A 19848-nucleotide genomic window follows, 5' to 3' on the forward strand; every position below is an offset into this window, starting at 1 on the left:
AGGTATACGTTTTCTTGAAATTTATTTTACGACCAATGCCGAATATCTAAAATCATTCGAAATAAGAGGCGCATTGGAATAACATTAATTGTTGAATTGAAATATTCGCAAATAACAATAATATCGTGCTCCAGGGTGTGATGAAACAATTATATTTTAGTACTGAGACACTCAACAGGCATGAAATAGTCATTAATAACATTAAAGAATATTTTACAGGAATCTCACAAGGGGACTGCTCGAGGTTTGGATCACCGATTTGGAATTTTGCATATAGTGCACTACTTGTATGATAATATATGAAAGGCTCAAGGGGCACTACGCAAAATTTGTCAAAAAATCAAGTTTCAACACTTTCCTTTTCCAGACCCTCGATATTGTAGGTATATGTACATTGTAATTAAGTTACAGCAGTAGGTTACCTGTAATCAATTCCAGTAATTGCAGGATTACGTAGGTACACCTTTCAATTGATTTTTAATTATTTAAAATTTGTTAATTATTTTTAAAACTGGGTACTTAAATCGACCTCGTTCTTGCACATGGATCCATATTCATAGTCCTGTAAAGATAACACTTTGAACTGATTTTTTTGACAGAAGTTTGAATAATGCACCCTATGCATTTAACAGGTTACTATATCTAAGTGGCATGAACTAACTACTACATACATGCCAAATTTTGTGCACTCCCATTGTAAGTGACAACTATCACTGTCATGGAAGTACACACCAGACGATATTAAATCTGTTATGTATAGGTGTTTGCAGTGTCGTTCAAAAATATGCGCACTTTCAACGAGAGGCAGTAATGGCTAATGTCTTCATAAAACGAAATTATGCAGATGCGTCGGTGTTCGCGTGGACACAGTCGTTCAAGTGAGAATAACAAATTCGCGCGCATATACCACGTGTCCCTAAAAGATATCCATGTAATACTAAAGTGACGATGATTGTGATCTACCCGCGAACCGATAAAATTCATTTCTACGCGTACATGTTGGGCCACCCGTCACTTTCTCCCACCGAATTACTTTCTTGGAATTCGAGTATGCAAAGCGCACTTTCACCGAAAACGAACCGAGTTCCTTCCGTCCTACCCACTATCAACGACAAATAAGTTTAGTTTCCCTTTTATATTGGTATATTACATATTTTGAGATTTACCAAATTGTTGGCTGACGCAAAGAAAATTACTGGATAACTGCTCTTCTAAGTTAACAGTCTTGTAATTACAATAATTAGTAGAGAGTATCGTTAAGCCATCAATTTGTCGATTAGTTTGAGTGCGATCTGCACTGCAGTTCACTGGTTCGAAGTGAAATCTATTTGCAGGTTAAAGTATGCATCTACATATTTAACCTCGGTAGTTGGGCTAAAGGTAACTTATGGCGTTGGTAAGTACTCAGTATTTTCATTCTCCACATAGATGTCTTTCACGGCGTACTTGAAACTTATTTTTAAATCTTAACGAACCAGATCTCAATCTGCTACATATACTGCAACTGTGACGTGTCACTTTTCCTCGTAAATATGTTTAGCGATCGTTATGTCAGGGTTACGATTATTACTTACAATTAGTTCGGTTATTACGCAGGTTACGATTATTAGTAGATTATTATTATTATTATTATTATTATTATTATTATTATTATTTAGTTAAGTATTTCAAAAGAATGTTAAAATCAAACTGATCACCTACATACAAATATCGCACTAGATGAACGAAAAAGGTTTGTCGTATTTGTCAAATAATTTTCATTAGCTTCGATACACATTTACTACCTAGAACTCAATTACTTAATCCGTTTTTTCATAGAATTCAAGATTTCCAAAAGTTACGATGTCTCGAACAGTATTTCCAATGACCCTGTAAAAACTGATCGAAATGTTTAACTAAATGGAAATCAGAGGGCAAAAGAACAGAAGGGTAAGGTGGATGAGGAAGTATCCCAAATTCACCCCCTTGAAATCTATAAGAGGGGTCGGTTTTCAATAATCTCCGTTTACCTACATCGAGTTACATACAGGCGATCGTTATTCAATGGAACTTCGTAATTTAATTTAGATTAGGCGACAATCCTTCTGCATCAACTTAGTAAATTACAGTATACAGTTACAAGCTCACCTGATTTAACGATCCATTTAGTCACGAAAGGTCGACGAATTCAGCGGAAGCACGATCAACATGGCACACCGAAACAAAAATCTCTTTTCTCGCTTTCACTTTCGATGATTCAACGACGTACGGGCGAAAAGTAACAGTTGGAAGCGTGCAATAGGAAGAACCGAACCGCCTGGAGGAACGGAGCGTATAAGAGGAAGAAGTGAAACGTACAAGAGAGGAAGAAATGAAACACCTCGCTTCGCGATGGGATCGGAAAGGAAGAGATCCGCAAGAACGCATTCGCAAAGGACGATGCACGTGCTTCCGCGAAATATGAGTGGCTCGTTGAAATTGCTGGAGGCTCGCGTACGTCGCACCACCCGAAACGCTACGTTAACGAGACACGACTGAAAGAGAAGCGTTTTAACTTTTAGCCGGCTGAACAGAACGGGGATAAAGGAGAGGTGTCCCCCGATCATGAAGAGTAGCGCGGCCTGCAAGTCCTCTCTCACTTTTCGCTCCTCGATGTCCCACTCCTCTCTCTCCCTACTACCTCCAATTCCAATCGTTGCGTTACGTTTTTTGTCCCCCAGAATCGTTGAAACTATTTTGTACTTAAAGAGAAAAAATTTCAATATTGGGTTCGATCATTTTAATAGAAGATTCGTGATATTTTTTATTTTTTTCTTTATCGGTATTCAGTTATAAAAGTCAAATTTAATGCGCAAAATCTTTAGAAGTAGGTATGTATGTATTGTACATACTCGTAGGATGTTTCAAAGAGCAGAAGTAATAGATTAATATTTGCAGGAGTTAATAAAATTATGGATTTCTTTTGTTTGGCCCATAATGATTTACGAGTGGAAAATTGCACACGGGCTTGATCGATATGTCAAAATAATAATTATAATAATAATAAGGACTGCCTTATTATCATACTATCATACTTCCTACTGGTATACTGTTATAATAAAGCTACAGCGTTTGTTTGTATGCTTACAAAAATCACGAAATTTTAACTACAGTATCATTGAACAACAAGAACGAATATAGGTTATGTTTTATCACGTAAAGCGAGTAAACATAATGTATGTACATAAAGAAGTCATGACTCGGGAGCACAGTGGTCCGAATCCCCGAAAACGTGATCTTTGCGTTCACATTTCACTATTTATCATTATGAAAATGGTCTTTCGGTTGGAGGGGGGGGGGGGGGGGGGGGTCGCAGAATCTGATTTCGAGGTCAAAATTTTGATGAGTTTGAAACAATAAAAAATAATATTATGTTTTGTTTAACAGTACTGTCTGATTCGATTGCGTTATTTCAAATTAATTACCGCATCATGTTCAGAAAAATTAACAGAGGTAGTGTTTTTATGAGAGAAAAAGGTCTTGAGCGCGCGGAACCTAGGAGGTTAATAACTTGTATAAATTCACACTTCTGATATTGAAAATGTTTTCATTTATCCATAAGATGAAATAATGCATTCATTCGATGTTATTGGAATACATAAAAAGTTATAAATAACAAGAATATAAGAAATTATGTGATGGGCGTAATTAATCGCATGTTACACTTTTTGGAATGGACGGGCATCCTTGAAACTTATATTATTTGATAGTCTATAGTGTAAGAAATGTATATGCAAAATATGAACTTGCACTTTTTTGCGACATCATCTACAAGTCACTCCACGCCAAATCGATCACATTTTTAGAGACTTTGATCAGAATGCAATATGTATTATGTGCATCACGTGAAATGATGGAAAGGTTTGAGTCATTGTTTAACGGGTTTTGAACTTTGTTACAAAATATAGAATTTTGAATTATGCGATTTCTGCCTATGTTCGTGAAAAGATGCTGTACTTATGAATTTCTATCTCGAAAACTATCAGCAGCATTAGGTTCATTTTCTTTTATTTTAATCGAGAAGAATTAATAATTCAGAACAAAACTCCGAAATTGTACAACTATTTTTTAAACATGGCTTAAAACATTACTCTAGGATGACACGTAGGGTGTTTCATTTTATAGGGTTGAAACTAAAATAATACATTTTTTTTTCTTTCCGCATGCCCCTGATTCCTATTGATATAAAAATAATATGTGACAAATTTTAGCAACATTGAGTACTATTTAGAGGTTGTAAACTTTGCACTCTAAATACTATGTAGTAGGCTAAAGAAACTCGATTTCCAATGACAATTATTTTTATTCTTAAGTCCATAAAAAAAAGAAACTAAACTTCAAAGAAGAGTTAGGCTTAAATTAAAAAAAATCATCAAATTCATTTTAAATATACAATATACGTATTATTATTAGTATTATTATTAGTATTTGTACCTATACAACCTTGTACCTTATTAGTTTACCCACAATTTAAAACCTGAAGGGGGGGGGGGGGTCAATGTAACTCGCTAATGTTTCAAAACATATAATAGATATTAACACCAATTTTGGATGTATGATAAACAATGACATTTGGAATACACACACCCATGTTCTAGCAGTATAGATACGCAATTAACATGGAGAGTGAACGAAATAACTTTTCGATACCCTAAAGCAATTTTTTTTACCGACTTATAATTGTAATATAAATTTGAAAGTATGTGCTTTTTCTTCTTTTTTTTTAAATCTGTAATCTGAGTTTTTTTAAAGCAATACTGATCGTTACTTAGCACTTTTAATTGTCTCGTTAGTCAAAATTTATAATTGAATTTCAAAAGCATGGTCGGGGGCGATTGTAACATCGGCAGTTGTACCGCAACAGAACCGAATTGTGTCAAAGAAGGCGAATAATATTGAACGATTAAACGATCTTACATAAGTGAAGTTCTATCGTAATTGGATGAAGCGCCTCCTCCTTCAATCACCTCGTAGTACCCCCTACTTTATGCCATTGTGGCCACAAGGTATACAGATAAAACTTAGAAACAAGCCTTGAACTCGGTCCCCGTTCCGTGGTCCGTGTCGCTCCGTCCAAGTCCATTATTATTTTAAAGACAAAGAAAACTGCCGTATAAATTGGATTCACTGCTAAGTTAAGTATGGGAACTATTTGGGCCGGACTGATTTTCAGGAGGAGACGCTTCATACAATTACGATAGAACTTCACTTAGGTTAGATCGTTTAATCGTTCAATTGTATTACGCGCCTCCTCCTTCAATCACTTCGTAGATGTTTAAAGGCATACAGTAGCAAGATTTATGTATACATATATATATATTTTACTTTATATCAAAATGGAAAAACCAATCCTCCACAATCTCCATTCTTTTTTATTTTAAATCTAAAATAGCCTCTGCAAAATCACTACCATTGCTTATTTCTATACTTCGATCATAAAATGTTGCAATGGTCTCTGACTGGCGTGCTCAGCCTGCTGTTTTTCGAATGACGTCAATGTTAATGTCAGCTCTCTTCGCCGCCGACGTCGACGCGTGACGGGTACTGTAAGCCGAAAACACTGTGGTATCCAGGCCGCTTCTTTTTAGAACGGTCTTGATCCACCGACTCAAAGTCTGCGTTGAGACTAGCTTATACGGCCTCTTCCACGAGATGAACAGACTCACCGCATCCCCTCGCAACTCCTTAGTCCTTAATATGTACATCTCTACTGCCGAGGCTACACAAAGCGCAGGGTCCTTCTCGTACCTGGGCAACCTCAGGATAGGTTGCGATCTATTACTACCAGAGGTTTTTACTCGGGCTGGAATCTTAATTTCTATCATGCCCTTCTTTAGCTGAATATTCCTGCCATCAATCTTAACCAACGTTTGCATTCTGTGCCCCGTAGTCAGTGCCATTAACAAGACTACCTTTAATGAAAGCTGATCCAACGTATCGCTTCGTTCGGGTGCTACTTATACACTAACTATAGAACTATTTTGGGATCCCAAGTCGAATCATACTTCAGCCGCGATGGCCGAAGATTGGATACGCCCTTGCAGAATTTCTTCACTTGGTCGTCCTGTCAGGTCCTAGAATTAAGGCCACTGCTGATCTAGCCATATTTATCGAGCCATACGACGCTCCTTTTTCAAATTCGTTCGTTAAAAATCTCAACACATCCGGAATTTGAGCCTCGTACACACTTGTGTCTGTCAATTGACAAAATTGCCACCATTTCTTTCGCGCCCGTTGTATTGGCGTAGAAACGAATCCGTCAGCGACGCCATGGCAATCGTAACAGTTTCCTGTTTCATTCCCCTTCGCGTGTAGGCAACCTTGATAATATTCCTGCCACCAGGGAAAGCTGGGAAGACAGCGGATGAGGCTCCTTATTGGAGGAGGATAACAAATCACTGCTAGGTTTAAATATAAGTGGTTGCGACTCAAACATTGCCATAACCCTTGGGTACCATGCCTGGGGCGGCCATCTCGGTACCACCAGAGTGCCTCTACACTCCTCTGCATTAATCTTTTTTAACACTTTCGAGATAATCACAAAGGGGGGAAATGCATAGAAATAGTAAGGATGCCATTCTATCGTAAAAGCATCTATCGCCACGGATCCCGGATCCTTCTTCCACGAAACATACTTCGCACGTTTGGAATTTGCTCTGCTTGCAAATATAAATCGATTTCGGGCCTTCCAAATGTCGGATATATCGATCTAAATGCTTCCGAACCTAACTCGTACTCCGTTTCTGTCTCTAGTCATCTCGACTCGAAATCCGCGATTGTATTATCCTCAGACTGGATGTAGGACGTAAAAATCTAGATACTGCGACTCTCACACCACATCCATATTTCTTTAGCAATATCACTCAATCTTTTATGCTGAATGCCACTCATGCGATATACATATAAAATCGTCGTAGTATTGTCTACTCTGATCAAAATGTCAAGTGTGAAGAACACCACTAAAAGTTCTAAAGCATTAACGTGCAATTGCTGATCCGTCTCATTCCAGAACCCATGGGCTCTCTCTCTTTTGCTGTATGCGCCCCACCCCGTTCGGGACACAACCGAAAAAAATTCTGACTGGAATCTTGATTTCCTGATGGGATTGAATGCTGACATAACATTCGTTATCCAACAGGAATTTATTTCCTGCATTCTTTCGGATATTCTCATAGAGTCTACCCAATCAAGGCGACTAGATCCTTCTGGTTTGGCCACTAGAAAAACTTTCGAAATGAACTGTCCTTCGTCCTCATGACTCCTACGGATTGCTCCCTTTGACAGCAGCGTATTAACCTGCTTAGTAACCTGATTCTTTTCACCATTTGCCCATTTATATTCTTTCGGGGCCCATGTTTGATTCACTTTGTTAGAGATCGGTATTTCATAGGCGTCAATCCATTTTAATACCGTCCCCTCCTCAAACAACTCCCCTCCATATATGTGAAAATTCTCTTAACCTGCCACCTTTGGGACCCACCGTTGCCACTATTTCTTGGCCATAGTGCTCTGCTCCTTGTTGGGAATCGGTCTGCGACATATTCGGGTTCTTCTGCTCTAACCCCCGTTTCTGGTAGTGAGACTGGAAGTCCGATTTTCGTTACCTTCCCCGTGTCACTCGGTAATAATTCGAGGGACAACAAGGGCCTTTCGAGTTTTTTGTACCACTGCCAGAGGAAAAACTCTTGACCATCAGCTTGAGGTTTTTTGATGACCGCTCCAGCAGCTTTGCCGCCTTAAGGGTCTGTTCCGAGTCCTTCCCAAACAGCCATTCATCCAAGTTCGTTGCGTTTAACGACTCTTTCAAAGAGGTGTTTAGCTTAGACAAAATAAGAAGGCGCCTGGTTCACGATTCATCGCGCTGTAGATTATTGTTATTAGCCGTCTTTATTGCACAACACAAGCAGTAAACAACGAAAAGAAAGTAAACAAAGACAAACGCAAATGCGAAATTCAGTCAGGAACTGTTTTTCAACCTAAGACGATAACTTAACTTAGGCTTAACTGAATACGGAGAATTAATAAAAGAAAAGAAGACAGGACATACTGAGCAGACCGCCAAGTAAGATATATAGCACTGTAATGGGTGAAGCAGCATTTACAAGAACCTCTGGAAGAGGAGAGAGTCAGAAATGCGCGGATTTCAGAAGGAAGAGAATTATAAAAATGGGGGGGGCGACGTAGGAGAAGGAAGCGCGAAGGTAGTTTGTACGATGACAAGGGATGGAAAGCATGTCTTGCAAACGAGTACTGAGAGCTGGGTGAAAGGAGGCGTTACTAGGGAGAAGGTTAAATAGGTAAGGAGGGGAGCGGGCGCGCATCATCTCTGTCTCATCGGGTGCCAGCCGGATTTTTCCAGGAGAGGCGAGACGTGGTCAAATTTACGGGCACAAAACAAGAAGCGGAGGCAGGAATTCTGGACGCGTTGAACACGGGAGGTGTTTGAGAATCACGTAGTTCATCTCACTGCCGCACTCACTTTCACCGCAGCACCTTCCGGGCAGCGAAATTCATCGGCGGATCCTCAGTCAATCATTGTCGGTTGATCTTCGAGAATGTTCGAGACGACGCCAGTTACGGAAATGCTCATCTATCTTGAGGCTTTCTTGTTCACGTAGCGTGGGTAGAAGGACGTGTCGCGTGCGATACCGTATCTTTATATTTCAACTCGTGAATTCTCAACGCTCATTAAGCTCTTTATCTTGCATTAATCTCCATCAATCATCTCATAGCTCAATCGCGTGTTCGCGTCAGCGCGGATTGATTGTGGATCATCGTGAGTGCTAAAACGCGTCGCGGCGTGTTCACGATCATCGCCACGTGCCGGGCACCGTGTGCAAATTGTTCAAAATCTCAAGTTCAATGTCATTACTCACAAACTCATATTCAAACGCTCACTGTTGCTCACCAAGTGTTTTATAATAAACTGACGAAATCGTTCTTACTCAGACATGCTGTGCTTCAATGTACATTATCGAACCTAATCTCACCAGCTCCCTATCGCTCCGAGTTATCATCATTTCTCAAACAGGAGGCAAGACTGGCGGATAGACGACCATACACAACATCACAATAATCGAAGAGAGAGATGATAAGCGATTGTGAGAGGAGAAGTTTCTGTTGAGTGGTAGAGAGATAACGCGAAGGGTAAAGGATATGGAGACGAGTATACGTAGCACGGCGAAGGTCGGAAATATGATTTTCGTAATTTAAAAGAGGATCGAAACGGAGCCCAAGACTTTTAAGAGAGCTGCTTGGGATGATGCCAGCCGAATCGAAGAAGAGTGAGAAAGGCGGAAGCTTGGCTAATAGAGTAGGGGAACCGACTACAATCAAGGAGGTCTTATTGTTAGATGGGTTAAGGGATAGCCCGTGCGATTCGGTCCAGCTCAGTATATACCCTAATTCCTGTTCGAGTTCAGCGGTAGTTGTGTCGATATGAGCAGCGCCAACAGGAGTAATATGCTGCAAGTCATCCGCATACCGAAAACTTAGGAACGTATAGAAGGTCCACAACATATATCAGGAACAGAAGTGGGCCAAATACAGATCCCTGTGGAACACCACGCAGGATGTATTGTGAGGAAGAGTACTGAGGGCCACATGCATTGACGATGACGACCTGCTGACTACGATCCGTTAGGTAGGAGCGAAACTAATTAAGCACGAGAGAAGAAAGGCCAATATGATGCAACTTGCCAATCAGCAGATCGTGATTAAGCGTATCAAAGGCTTTAGAAAAGTCCAGTGACGTAATGACAGCCAAGCGACGAGAGCCCAGCGAACGCAGAATGGTATCAGAAATATGTAGCATGGAGGTCGTGGTACTGAACCCACCTGAAAACCTGACTGGTGATGCGGAAGGATACCATACTGCTCTACAAAGTGCTGCAGTTGCCCGCAGCATAACCTCTCGAGAAGTTTAGACAGAAACGGCATTAAGGAGATAGGACAAAGCAAGCTTAATGCCTGAGCATTGGAAGGAACGGTAGATTTTGAAATAGGAAGAATTATTGCATGTTTCCAGATGGAAGGGACTGCGTCAGAAGATAAGGATGAATTGAAAAAATGGAGAATCGGATCAAGACGGTGAGGAATACAGTACAGGACCATTGTGCCAGAAATGCCATTAGGACCGGCGGATGTAAGTTTTATGTCCTTAAGCGCGAGGTAAAGTTCGTTGAGAGAGAACGCAGAGAAGGTGAAGGTGTTGACTGTGGTGGAGGAGAGACATTTTGCAACAAGCTTTGGCGGGATGCTGGTATGAGGGAGAGAGTCGAGGAAGTGATTTTTTATACGGTTGGGGTCGTGTAGGGGTGTGAAAGAAGAGGGGCGTCGTCGAAGTGAGTGAAGACCGGAAAGTGTAATGTAATGCCAAAATTGCCTGGAGGAAGGGGTTGAAGTAGACAGGTGTAGAAAGAAGGCACGTTTTTCCGCCCGAATTGCGCATGTATATAGATTACGTAGGTTTTTGTAATTACACCATTGTAGTGCCGTGTGGAATCTTTTAAATTTGACTAACGCTCTGTTACGCATCTTAATAAATCTTTGTACATTGCACGGCATCCGCGGCAACGGGGGTTTCGTTACCCTTATTCGTTCAATAGGCGTGAAGCGGTCAAAAGTGAGGTTATATGTGCATGGAGGATGTTCCCTTTATCGTCTGTCGAGGTAGCATCGTAAAGAGGAGACCAGTCAATACATTGGAGAGCCGAATCGAACTCATCGATCGGGATCGCTTTTAAGTTCCTACGTTGCAGATATTGGTGCGAGCGTGACAGCGAGGGGAGATCAAGTGCGGTGTAAGTTAAAGCGTGGTCACTGATATGACTAGGGTACAGCAAGCCACACGCAGCTGGAATAAGATCACAAGATAACATAATTAAATCAATAAGCGTCGAAGATGATTTAGTGTTCGTGCGTAACCTCGGAGAGACTCAACCTCTGAATGTCGAGTCAACGGAGGTCGTAAATCTCCATTACGATTTTATCGACCCCGGAATTACGCGGATACCCTATACGCGTTACAGTGATAGGGCTGATTAAAATGAAAGAGATAATAATAGGTAAACAATAATGGAACTATATTTATACAACAATAAGAACAACAAATAAACCGAATAAAGAAGTGAACACGGAGGAATGGTTTGCGGATTGTTGCGTTGGTCAGAATTGTGGTTTCTACTGATTTGCGCTAACTGTAATGCGTTGACGGATTGACGCTGACCGTCCTGTATTGACGGGAGATGCTAACTGACTTCTCCGGATTCCTTCGATGTATCCAGAAGAGTCCGGCGGTGGCCGTCTTGGCCTGATTGGTCGACGTAGTCGGTGTCAACCAATCGGGTAATTTCTCTAGCAAAATCACGCCATCTATTCCCTGCGCTCTTGGCGCATCATTTCCGGAAAGGGGCTAGATTTGGCGGGAATTTTGGCGGCAAGATATTTCCTACCTGCTTGCGTATGGTCGGCGTGAAAGCGCAAAGACACCCACATCTGCGTTGCACATGCGGCTGCGTTAACCAGGGACCCTTCCAAAGGTGACCATGAGGCTGCCAGATGCGTTGGCCTACCATGGCGTTTATGATGGCCATTGACTTTAATTGTCAGCTGACAAATTGGCCCGTGCAACGGTCAAACCGTCTAATATAGTGTGTAACGCAGATGTGAGGATCTTAGAAATGCCTAACGGTGAATCTGGATTTCTGCTTTGTTAACAAGACCAGAAAAACCTCTTCCGCGTATTAATGCAACGCGGAACATTTAGTGATACGCATAGGTTGGGTGATAATTTGTTTAAGAGAGAGAACAGTCATAAAATGAATTGGGAGCCTCGAGTCCATACTGCGCGCCAAGATCATATTAAGATTAAAATCACCCAGGCAGATAAGGTGATCAGCATTGCAGTACGTGTCAAGGAGATAGTTGAGCAGTGCGTCAAGAGACCCAATGTGGCAGCTTGAAGGGAAATATACTGCCAAGAATAACACGCGAGTGCGGTTAAACACTAATAAAATACCAGCGATATCAAGAAGCGGGTCACAGTTGTACATAATTGGCACACTATCACACATGATATCAAAGCGAATACTAGACTTAACGTACACTGCAATACCGCCACCGCGGAGAAGGAAATCGGAGTGCCTGTCCACGCGTAGTAAGGTGTAACCGGGTATTATTAGGAACGAAGAGAGAATACCCGCGTGCAACCACGTTTCGGATAAAGCTAATACATCAAAATTGTACTTCGTTAGCTAGTCAACAATATGCGAGAAATGCAAGGTGAGTGACCGTGCATTAAGATGAGCAATCACTAGATGGATTGCGTACGCAGATATAATGTTAGAAAGCGAGACGTCGCCCGTTGACAGGTCGGTACAGCCGGCATCGGTGGAGGCTGGAGTAGCGGGCGAGGAGTGCAGTGGACTGTGCGAGCTGGATGCTGACGACCAGGAGCATGATTCCGCTGGAGCCGACCGGAAGTAGGATCCTGTGCGATTCTGATAGCCTGGCGAGGAGCGTCATTGCAGATGAGAGGAAGTTACTGCAGAATGTGCTGCAGAAAGTGTGGAGGGGTGCGGCTGTGGCTGCAAGGAGTGAGCCTGTATCGAACCGTCTAGTAGACCGGTAGAAGAGAGCTGAGGCGTTGAAGAGATATCCCGCGCGTTGGGATTATTCGTATAAGTTTGCTGCCCATCTGTATCATTTGAGCAAACTGCTGCGGCGAGGTATATTTGATCGGCCGCGAGTTATCGTTCAATTTGACAAATACAATCCCCGCTTCATCCACATGTAACTGCAGTGGTGGGTTTTTCCCAAAACCTTGGCCTCCGCAAGTCTGCGTCTCTCCTCTTTAGAGGAGCGCTCGTTGATAAAAACTAGCGTCTTCGGCCACGAAGGATGAATGTCCGACACCCAAAGGTCCTTCGGATTCTTTTTGCCCATCAACCACGCGTCCCTTGTAAAAGTGGTTGAAAATCGTATCGTAATGGATCGAGCCATATTCAGTTTAGCCCTGATTCTGGCAAAGTGAGCGAACTCAGTAGAGGAGAAGGAAACACTAATTGCCGCGGTAACGTTAGAAATAGTATGTTGCAGATTTTCCTTCGGCACCTCGGAGACACCCGTGATTATGAGCTCAAAGTCTCTATTGGCAGACGCAAGACTATTAAGACGCCGTGAAATCCACTAATAATCTACATACGTCGCTCAATGTCGCAATTAACGTCAAACTGTCTGGCATATCCCCTTTCAAAAGGTTACTGAATAGCTGCCCCATTGCTGCAAGGCAGACTGACACCTTTTGCTGTTTTTCTTCTATTTTGTTACCTCTTACGATGATTGGTTCTAAAACCGTGACTTTTATCTCCGGATTTAACTTCGGAGGTTCCATGGTCGTACAGTTTTCCAGCGTCGGGTACTTTTTCTGCAATTCTTTCTTCTCCTCTTCCAGGAGCCCTTCCTTAAGGATATCACCCCACCTGATCATAATATCTTTATGCAAAGGAGGTGTCAGAGGCCTCGCTGAGTCCACTCGCTTTCCTAACGCATTCAATAACTCTGCGTTCAGCGCCTGCTCTTCAGGCTCCTGCGTGGGTGTTTCCACCACTTCAGGCACTGGCTGCCTTACCACAACCTCAACCTCCTTTTCAGGCGCTGATTGTTCCCTCTGGGAACCCTCATTCCCTGAGAGCAGATTGTCTAATGGAATGAGCGGTGGAACAAATGAATTACGTCGAATTTCCTACGTCAAACTCTCCGAACCTGACTGCGAGGACTCTTCACCTAACATAATGAAAATAAATTTAGCCTCCCACCAATGCACTTTGCAGTATGCGTAATTGACACATTTTCCATTTTGTACATTAATTTCTCCTGTGGGATCACGGATTAGAGAATTACTCAACCTGTGAAGCGCATCTCACGCTTGAAAACGGCAATTTATACCTATATTGCCCTTTTTTCTGGAACTTGTTCATGAACTCTCTCGTAACCAAATAACTATTTGGACGCATTTACTATCTTATAAGAGCTGAAAGAGAAACCTTGCTTCTTCCCTGGAATTTTATCCAGCATTTCTATATTCAAAGGAAATAAAATGACTTCTGTATGACTCGATCATCGATATCGATTAACATTACGTCGATCACTGAATTATCTGAAACCGAAGAGTGAGGCTATACTTATGGCGTCTTTTTAACCGACGAATTGAAACTCCTTTCTTATACGTTTCAGTTCTTTACATACTCTGTTCTCCGTGTCATCAACACTACGTTTCGAAACACTTATCTATTTTAGCAAAATACACAATATGTTCGTGTGGCTTCCTTGACACAAAACAAAAGAATGATGGACTTGGACGGAGTGACACGGATCAAGGAACGGGGACCGAGATCAAGGCTTGTTTCTAAGTTTTATCTGTAAATCTTGTGGGGACAATGGCATAAAGTAGAGGGTACTACGAGGAGATTGAAGGAAGAAGCGCGTAATACAATTGCCTTGTTTGCATAGAATCCTATAGCATAGCACAAGCAACTCAAATGAAAAATCAGTGCAATGGACTGCACATGCAGAATGCACCCGCCCAAGCATTTTTTATTTCTGCCACGATTGCGATACTGCATACTTGGTTATAAATTTTACTTTCTTTCATTTATTATTATAATTTAAATCAATAAATATTGTAATTTTGTACAGTTAAATTTGGTTACTATCGATTCCATGCAGTGTTACAACTGACCCGGAGTCAGAGACGATTGTAACACTTTACACTGTAACGTTAGGGCTATAGTCCTGTTATAACACTCCGTTTCTCATTTTTTCTTACTAACTTTGATATTATTTGACCTACCTACAGTGAAACTGTTGTGACTCAATGATGTCAAATAAGTAACATTTCCGTATAAGAGTTTTTGTTGTGAATGTAATAGTTCCTGCGTAATCGTATTCCAAAGTCAAAGTATTACTGCCGCCCCCGCTCTATCCTAGTGATAAAAATGTACAACCCCTAAATATTATTCAATTTGTCTAAAATTTGGCATACCGGTCACTTAGATGAATAGAACCAAAGGGGTGAGCAAAGTTACATGAAAATAACACCTATGGGAAATTGAAACACCCTAATGACACCGTTAAGTTGTTCTGAAGGTTATATGGCACATCAGGAATGTTTGTCTTATCATTTGTATATGCAAATGGTATGGTGGAACCCAATAATGTAGTATTTGACCGTAAAATAAGTATTTGAGAAGCCATACTATTGATTTACACGTTGGCATCTGGGGAAAGAAAAGTGTAATTCAAATCTGGCAGCCAACGTGTTAAAAGAACACATTGGTGTCGAAATTTATGAAAGCAAAAAATACGAAAAAACCTCGCTGCTTCGGAATAACAAGCCCCTATCCATAAAACACTAAAATTGCCGATGTTGGTAATTTATGCGAGGTGAACATCGATGGCTGACTCGTGAGACAATATAACCATAAACCGACATATCCGCGAGGCAACCTCGTTAATCACCGAGGGCGATATTCACAGTTACGTCTTGAGCAAATGCTTAAGATCATCTTCTAGAAGACGATCTGGTTTCCCTGAAGACGTCAGGTATTCACAGTCGTTGCTCAAGATGATCTTAAGGATTTGCTTCAAATAAGCAATTGCTTATATCTTATATCCATTTTCTTTATAAAGCATTTACTCAAGCATTTACTCATTCACGTTCGGAAACTTTCGGAATAATTCTGTTACAACAACCAATGATTGAAGGATATTCCGTTCGATCCTTGACGGGCGACGGAGTAGGGGTTCGAACATGTGTGAGTAATGCGTGTGAGCATCGAGAACTCGAGGTTATATTTTATGTTATATTATAATCATATGCCGGGGGAACAGTTCATCGGAGAGTCTCCGGAATGGCGAGGATAACCCCCCACAGTGCCTTACAACGACTTCAAGAACATCGTAATTCGGAGCATAATGAAGGAAATTACATGAAAAATTGATTTACATAATACACTAATATATAAACCCAACCACTAAACTGATGTAATATGTCACGGGGAAATCCGCAAAATTGGTGACACAGTATATTGGTTCGCACGTGTCCTCCTGGACGGCTCGGAATAGCACGTGAAACCAGTGGACGTGACATAAAACAATGTTTAATTTCTAAATAAGACTCGTAACGCGACAGCTCCTTAGAGGTAGACGCGGTCTAATAATAATTTCGGCTGACACAGTACGCTTATGTATTACTTAGACCTAGAATCGGACAGAATGAACGTCACACGACAATAGGCTTGGAACGACTGACGTTCATTTATTATTCCTTGGCAACGGAATCGATTATTACTATCGGAATTTACAGAGGGGCGATTCTTATAGTTATATCTGGAGTTCGATCGGATATGAAGCATCGGATTGCTAGGTGGTGATTGAGTGTCGGACGGCGTGACAAATATAAAAATAAAAACACCTCAGATAGTAGGGACTCAATTTAATTATAATTTATTTTGTACATAATTCATACACTTGTTATACGTCGCTATTAATATTGATATTAGCGACATTGATAATTCTAATAATGTAGCAGACAATAGTGTTATTGGAGGATATATTCTTGTCGTGCAAAATCCTTTTGAATATTATGACGAAGATGAAATTAAAAGGCGATGCCGATTTTTGGAATATACAGATGTCGTGTGCACAATTCAGCCACTCTGGTACAATGTGTAAAAATGCCAGCCTCGGATCATCGACAGCCTGCAACAAAGATCATAATTAAAAAAGTTGTACACTTTTATGCACAATTACCCCTGTATTTTTTTAACGCATTCATTTCCGAAGCTAAAATTTTATAATTGAGGTCTTTCCACAGCCGTTGCAATACCCACCAAGTTTCATCTCGATCGGTTTTACCGATGCCTTTCGGAAGTACAGCCTGGTTTTATAATAAGTATCATCGTAATTATTGTAAATAACTTCCAAGTTTTCTTCTTATTTCTGTCACAATGTAAGAGTTTATTGAACAGGTACACGCCAGCTTGGCGTTCGGCAGCGACTGACTACAATTAGGGATGAACCGATCCAAGTAAATACGAGTAAATACTCGATACTTTCGTTTCGATAGCGAGTAATTTTAGCATCGATACCTACGGCTGCGATATGTACTTGGTATCGGAAAAAGGTACTCGTATCAGAACATATATTTTTTTTTTATAAATTTATATGTTAAATAAATGTTTGTTAATAAAATACTATTTTTCCTTTCATTTGTGACCGTCTCCGGTGGCGAGACGGTTTACCGGTTCGGCGAATGATGAGGCGTGTATTTAAACAAATAACAGTTGTTTATTGGTCTGTCTTTAGTACAGGTGCGAGGTATGTGTCCGGTCGCGGTGAGTCTCGTGCGGTAACTCCGGTACGGTTAGTCGCGACGGAGCGTTTTTTCGCGGCAGCGGCGAGCTTCGGAAGTGGGATGCGGAGTTTGTTGCACGTTCTACCCTGGAGGGCATATAAAGCGCGTCCGCGCGGAAGTCGTATAATAGAGGTTTAGAGTGCAATGGGGTACTGGCCTAATCGGCGCGGAGACACCTCTCTGACGCAGGTAGGGCGCAAGATTGTTCTCGGCCTATTTTGAATAGAAGCTGGTATTGGCACAGTATGGCGATGGCCGAAACTGGCACAACCTCGGGAGTTCCAAAAATCGAGCGCTGGATTTACTGCTTGAAGCGGTATAGCTATCATGCACCAGTGCTCCTGATTTCGCTCGCCGGGGCTTTATAACGCGAGGCCGAAAACTTCGCATGCGAGAGCAGTCGCGGGGCCGCGGCCGCCTGGCGGTCGCGGCACGAACTAGGTCTGTTGTCTCGGCGCTGTACGCTCGCGCGGCGCGTGACGTGACTTCGTCACACACTTTTCTGCATTCTTTTGGTGTGATAAACATCTGTATATATCATTTTATCAATTATGTATTTATGTTATTATATGTTCCACTTCTCTTGTTTCCATGCCACGAAACGACTGTATATTTTTTTTTCTCTTCCGTTATATAGATTAATTATTATAGACTGCTTCGTACTTACTTACTTATATACTTCGTTGTAACTAAAGGCTACTCCTCGTTAAATAATAGTAAAATAAAATACGTCTTCGTTAATAAAATATATTAATAAACAAAAATCTGTACTAATTTTCGTTCGATATAAGTAGGTATCGATACTTTTGATTCGATACTGAATAGATATCGATACTTTCTTTCGATACAAGTTATGAGTAAAAGTTTCGATACCTTGACGGTATCGGTTCATCACTAACTACAATTGGACGTTCGGTAACGAGCGACGCCGTCGAATGTAAACAAACGAAGATCGGCAAAAAACGCACGATGCCGCGACGCAATGCCTTCCGAGGTTGCCGGTGCCTCGACCGGGGATATCGGGCGGCGTACATTCCTTACAACAATAACTTTTTTAATTAAAAACCCTGGGCTGTAAAATGGAGTGGTTTTCAATCACATAATCGATTAACCATAATAATACACCAATTATGAAATAAAAACATGAATGAAAACCTACTTGCAAGTTAAGTAAGTTAATCTCGTGGAATCTCACATTATTTTGCACATCACGAATATATCTTCTAATAACTCTATTGCCCGCTATATTATGATCATCAATATCGCTAATATCAATATTAATATTGATGTCTTCTTCAAAATCCATTTTCATTCACGTCACTCTTGCTTCCTTTACGCAAATAATAACGTATGGGTTAGACTCAAGACCGTCTCAAGATATCTAAAACGTCGTCTTAAAAATATAACCTCGCTTTACCGTCTATTTTGACACATGTGACGTCATTCAAGCATTTACTTATTTGAACAAGATCTTCCTCAAGCAAATGCTTAAGCACGACCTTAAGAATATCTTAAGTTACGTCTATGAATCTAGGCGGCATCTTAAGCAAATGCTAAAGACGATCTTAAGCTTAAGACACGTTTGTGAATACCGTCCTAAGATGCGACTGGGAATACCGCCCTAACAGTAGCTCCAAAATCCCCAAATCCTTCATATAGTGGAAAACGCATTGTTACCAATATGAGGTTGTACGGTACGCAACAATCAACACGTGCATGGAGAATTTTTTAGTTTCTAGTGCATTTTAAATAAAATTGTTTAACTTCATTTTTTTTTGTATATTTTTTTATTATTTACTTTTTAGTATCTAAGTTTTGATTTGTGCTTATATACTGTTTCGTATAGATTGAATTGATTTGATTTGGGGTTACAGGCTGATTTCAAGTCGTTTGAAGTTGTGGCTATGGGTTATATTTATTGATGACTGGATAATTTTCTCCCCCCCCCCCCGTTTTTTCCATAATTTTGTAGTGTCATCATAACCACGCATGTCTGCAAAGTTCCAAGACAATTGGATTCGTGGAAGTGGGTTAAATATGTGTTCTGTTTTACCCCACTCAAAAGCGTTCCGCTTTACTCCATATTCGGTAATTTAGTAAACATTTAATATTTACACTTCGGCGTGAGGTAAAGATCTGGGTAAAACGTCAAAAAGTAGCGTAAGGACTATAGAATCCAACGGTGTTCTTGGTGTTATAAATTTAGGTAAATGTGTACTTTAAGGGAGGATTCTCCGATGACCTTGAGCTTCACATATGTTGGCAAGGTCATCATTCTGAACAACATTTCCCTCTAAAGTTTTTGACGCTCGGCTTTGGTTTACAAGATATTCGCAAAAAACTTGGCATAATTGTACATTGAAATCTGCATATATGTATATGTCACATTCATAATCACTGGCACAAATAACGTT

The 19848-nt window shown here is 40.9% G+C and overlaps 2 protein-coding genes across 2 annotated transcripts in view; both read right to left on the bottom strand.

Annotated features, from left to right (window-relative positions):
* Spz3 (Spaetzle domain-containing protein 3) overlaps positions 1-2531 on the bottom strand; it is a 56574-nt gene extending 54043 nt beyond the window's left edge. The window contains exon 1 of the mRNA XM_076830304.1: positions 2128-2531. The gene's annotated coding sequence lies outside the window, so the exon portion shown is untranslated. The remainder of the gene's footprint in view (positions 1-2127) is intronic.
* Positions 2532-7612: 5081 nt separating this feature from the next.
* On the bottom strand, positions 7613-14094 carry LOC143366371 (uncharacterized). Its single transcript, XM_076807431.1, has 7 exons — positions 14038-14094; positions 13223-13762; positions 11472-11628; positions 11218-11373; positions 10659-10873; positions 9419-9483; positions 7613-7859 (listed from the first exon to the last, which is right to left on the bottom strand). The coding sequence occupies exons 1-7, from the start codon at positions 14092-14094 to the stop codon at positions 7619-7621; spliced, it is 1431 nt and encodes a 476-aa protein (XP_076663546.1). The 3' UTR covers positions 7613-7618.
* Between the last annotated feature and the right edge of the window lie 5754 nt (positions 14095-19848).

This window comes from Andrena cerasifolii, chromosome 2, assembly GCF_050908995.1.
Source record: "Andrena cerasifolii isolate SP2316 chromosome 2, iyAndCera1_principal, whole genome shotgun sequence".
NCBI lineage: Eukaryota > Metazoa > Arthropoda > Insecta > Hymenoptera > Andrenidae > Andrena > Andrena cerasifolii.

Coding starts and splice junctions, on each gene's coding strand:
- LOC143366371 (XM_076807431.1), bottom strand. CDS start 14,094: ATGCTGGATAAAATTCCAGGGAAGAAGCAAGGTTTCTCTTTCAGCTCT. Junction 11,374..11,471: donor CGCCGACCATACGCAAGCAG/GTAGGAAATATC, acceptor TGATTTTGCTAG/AGAAATTACCCGATTGGTTG. Junction 7,860..9,418: donor GAACTCGAACAGGAATTAGG/GTATATACTGAG, acceptor ATCGTGAACCAG/GCGCCTTCTTATTTTGTCTA.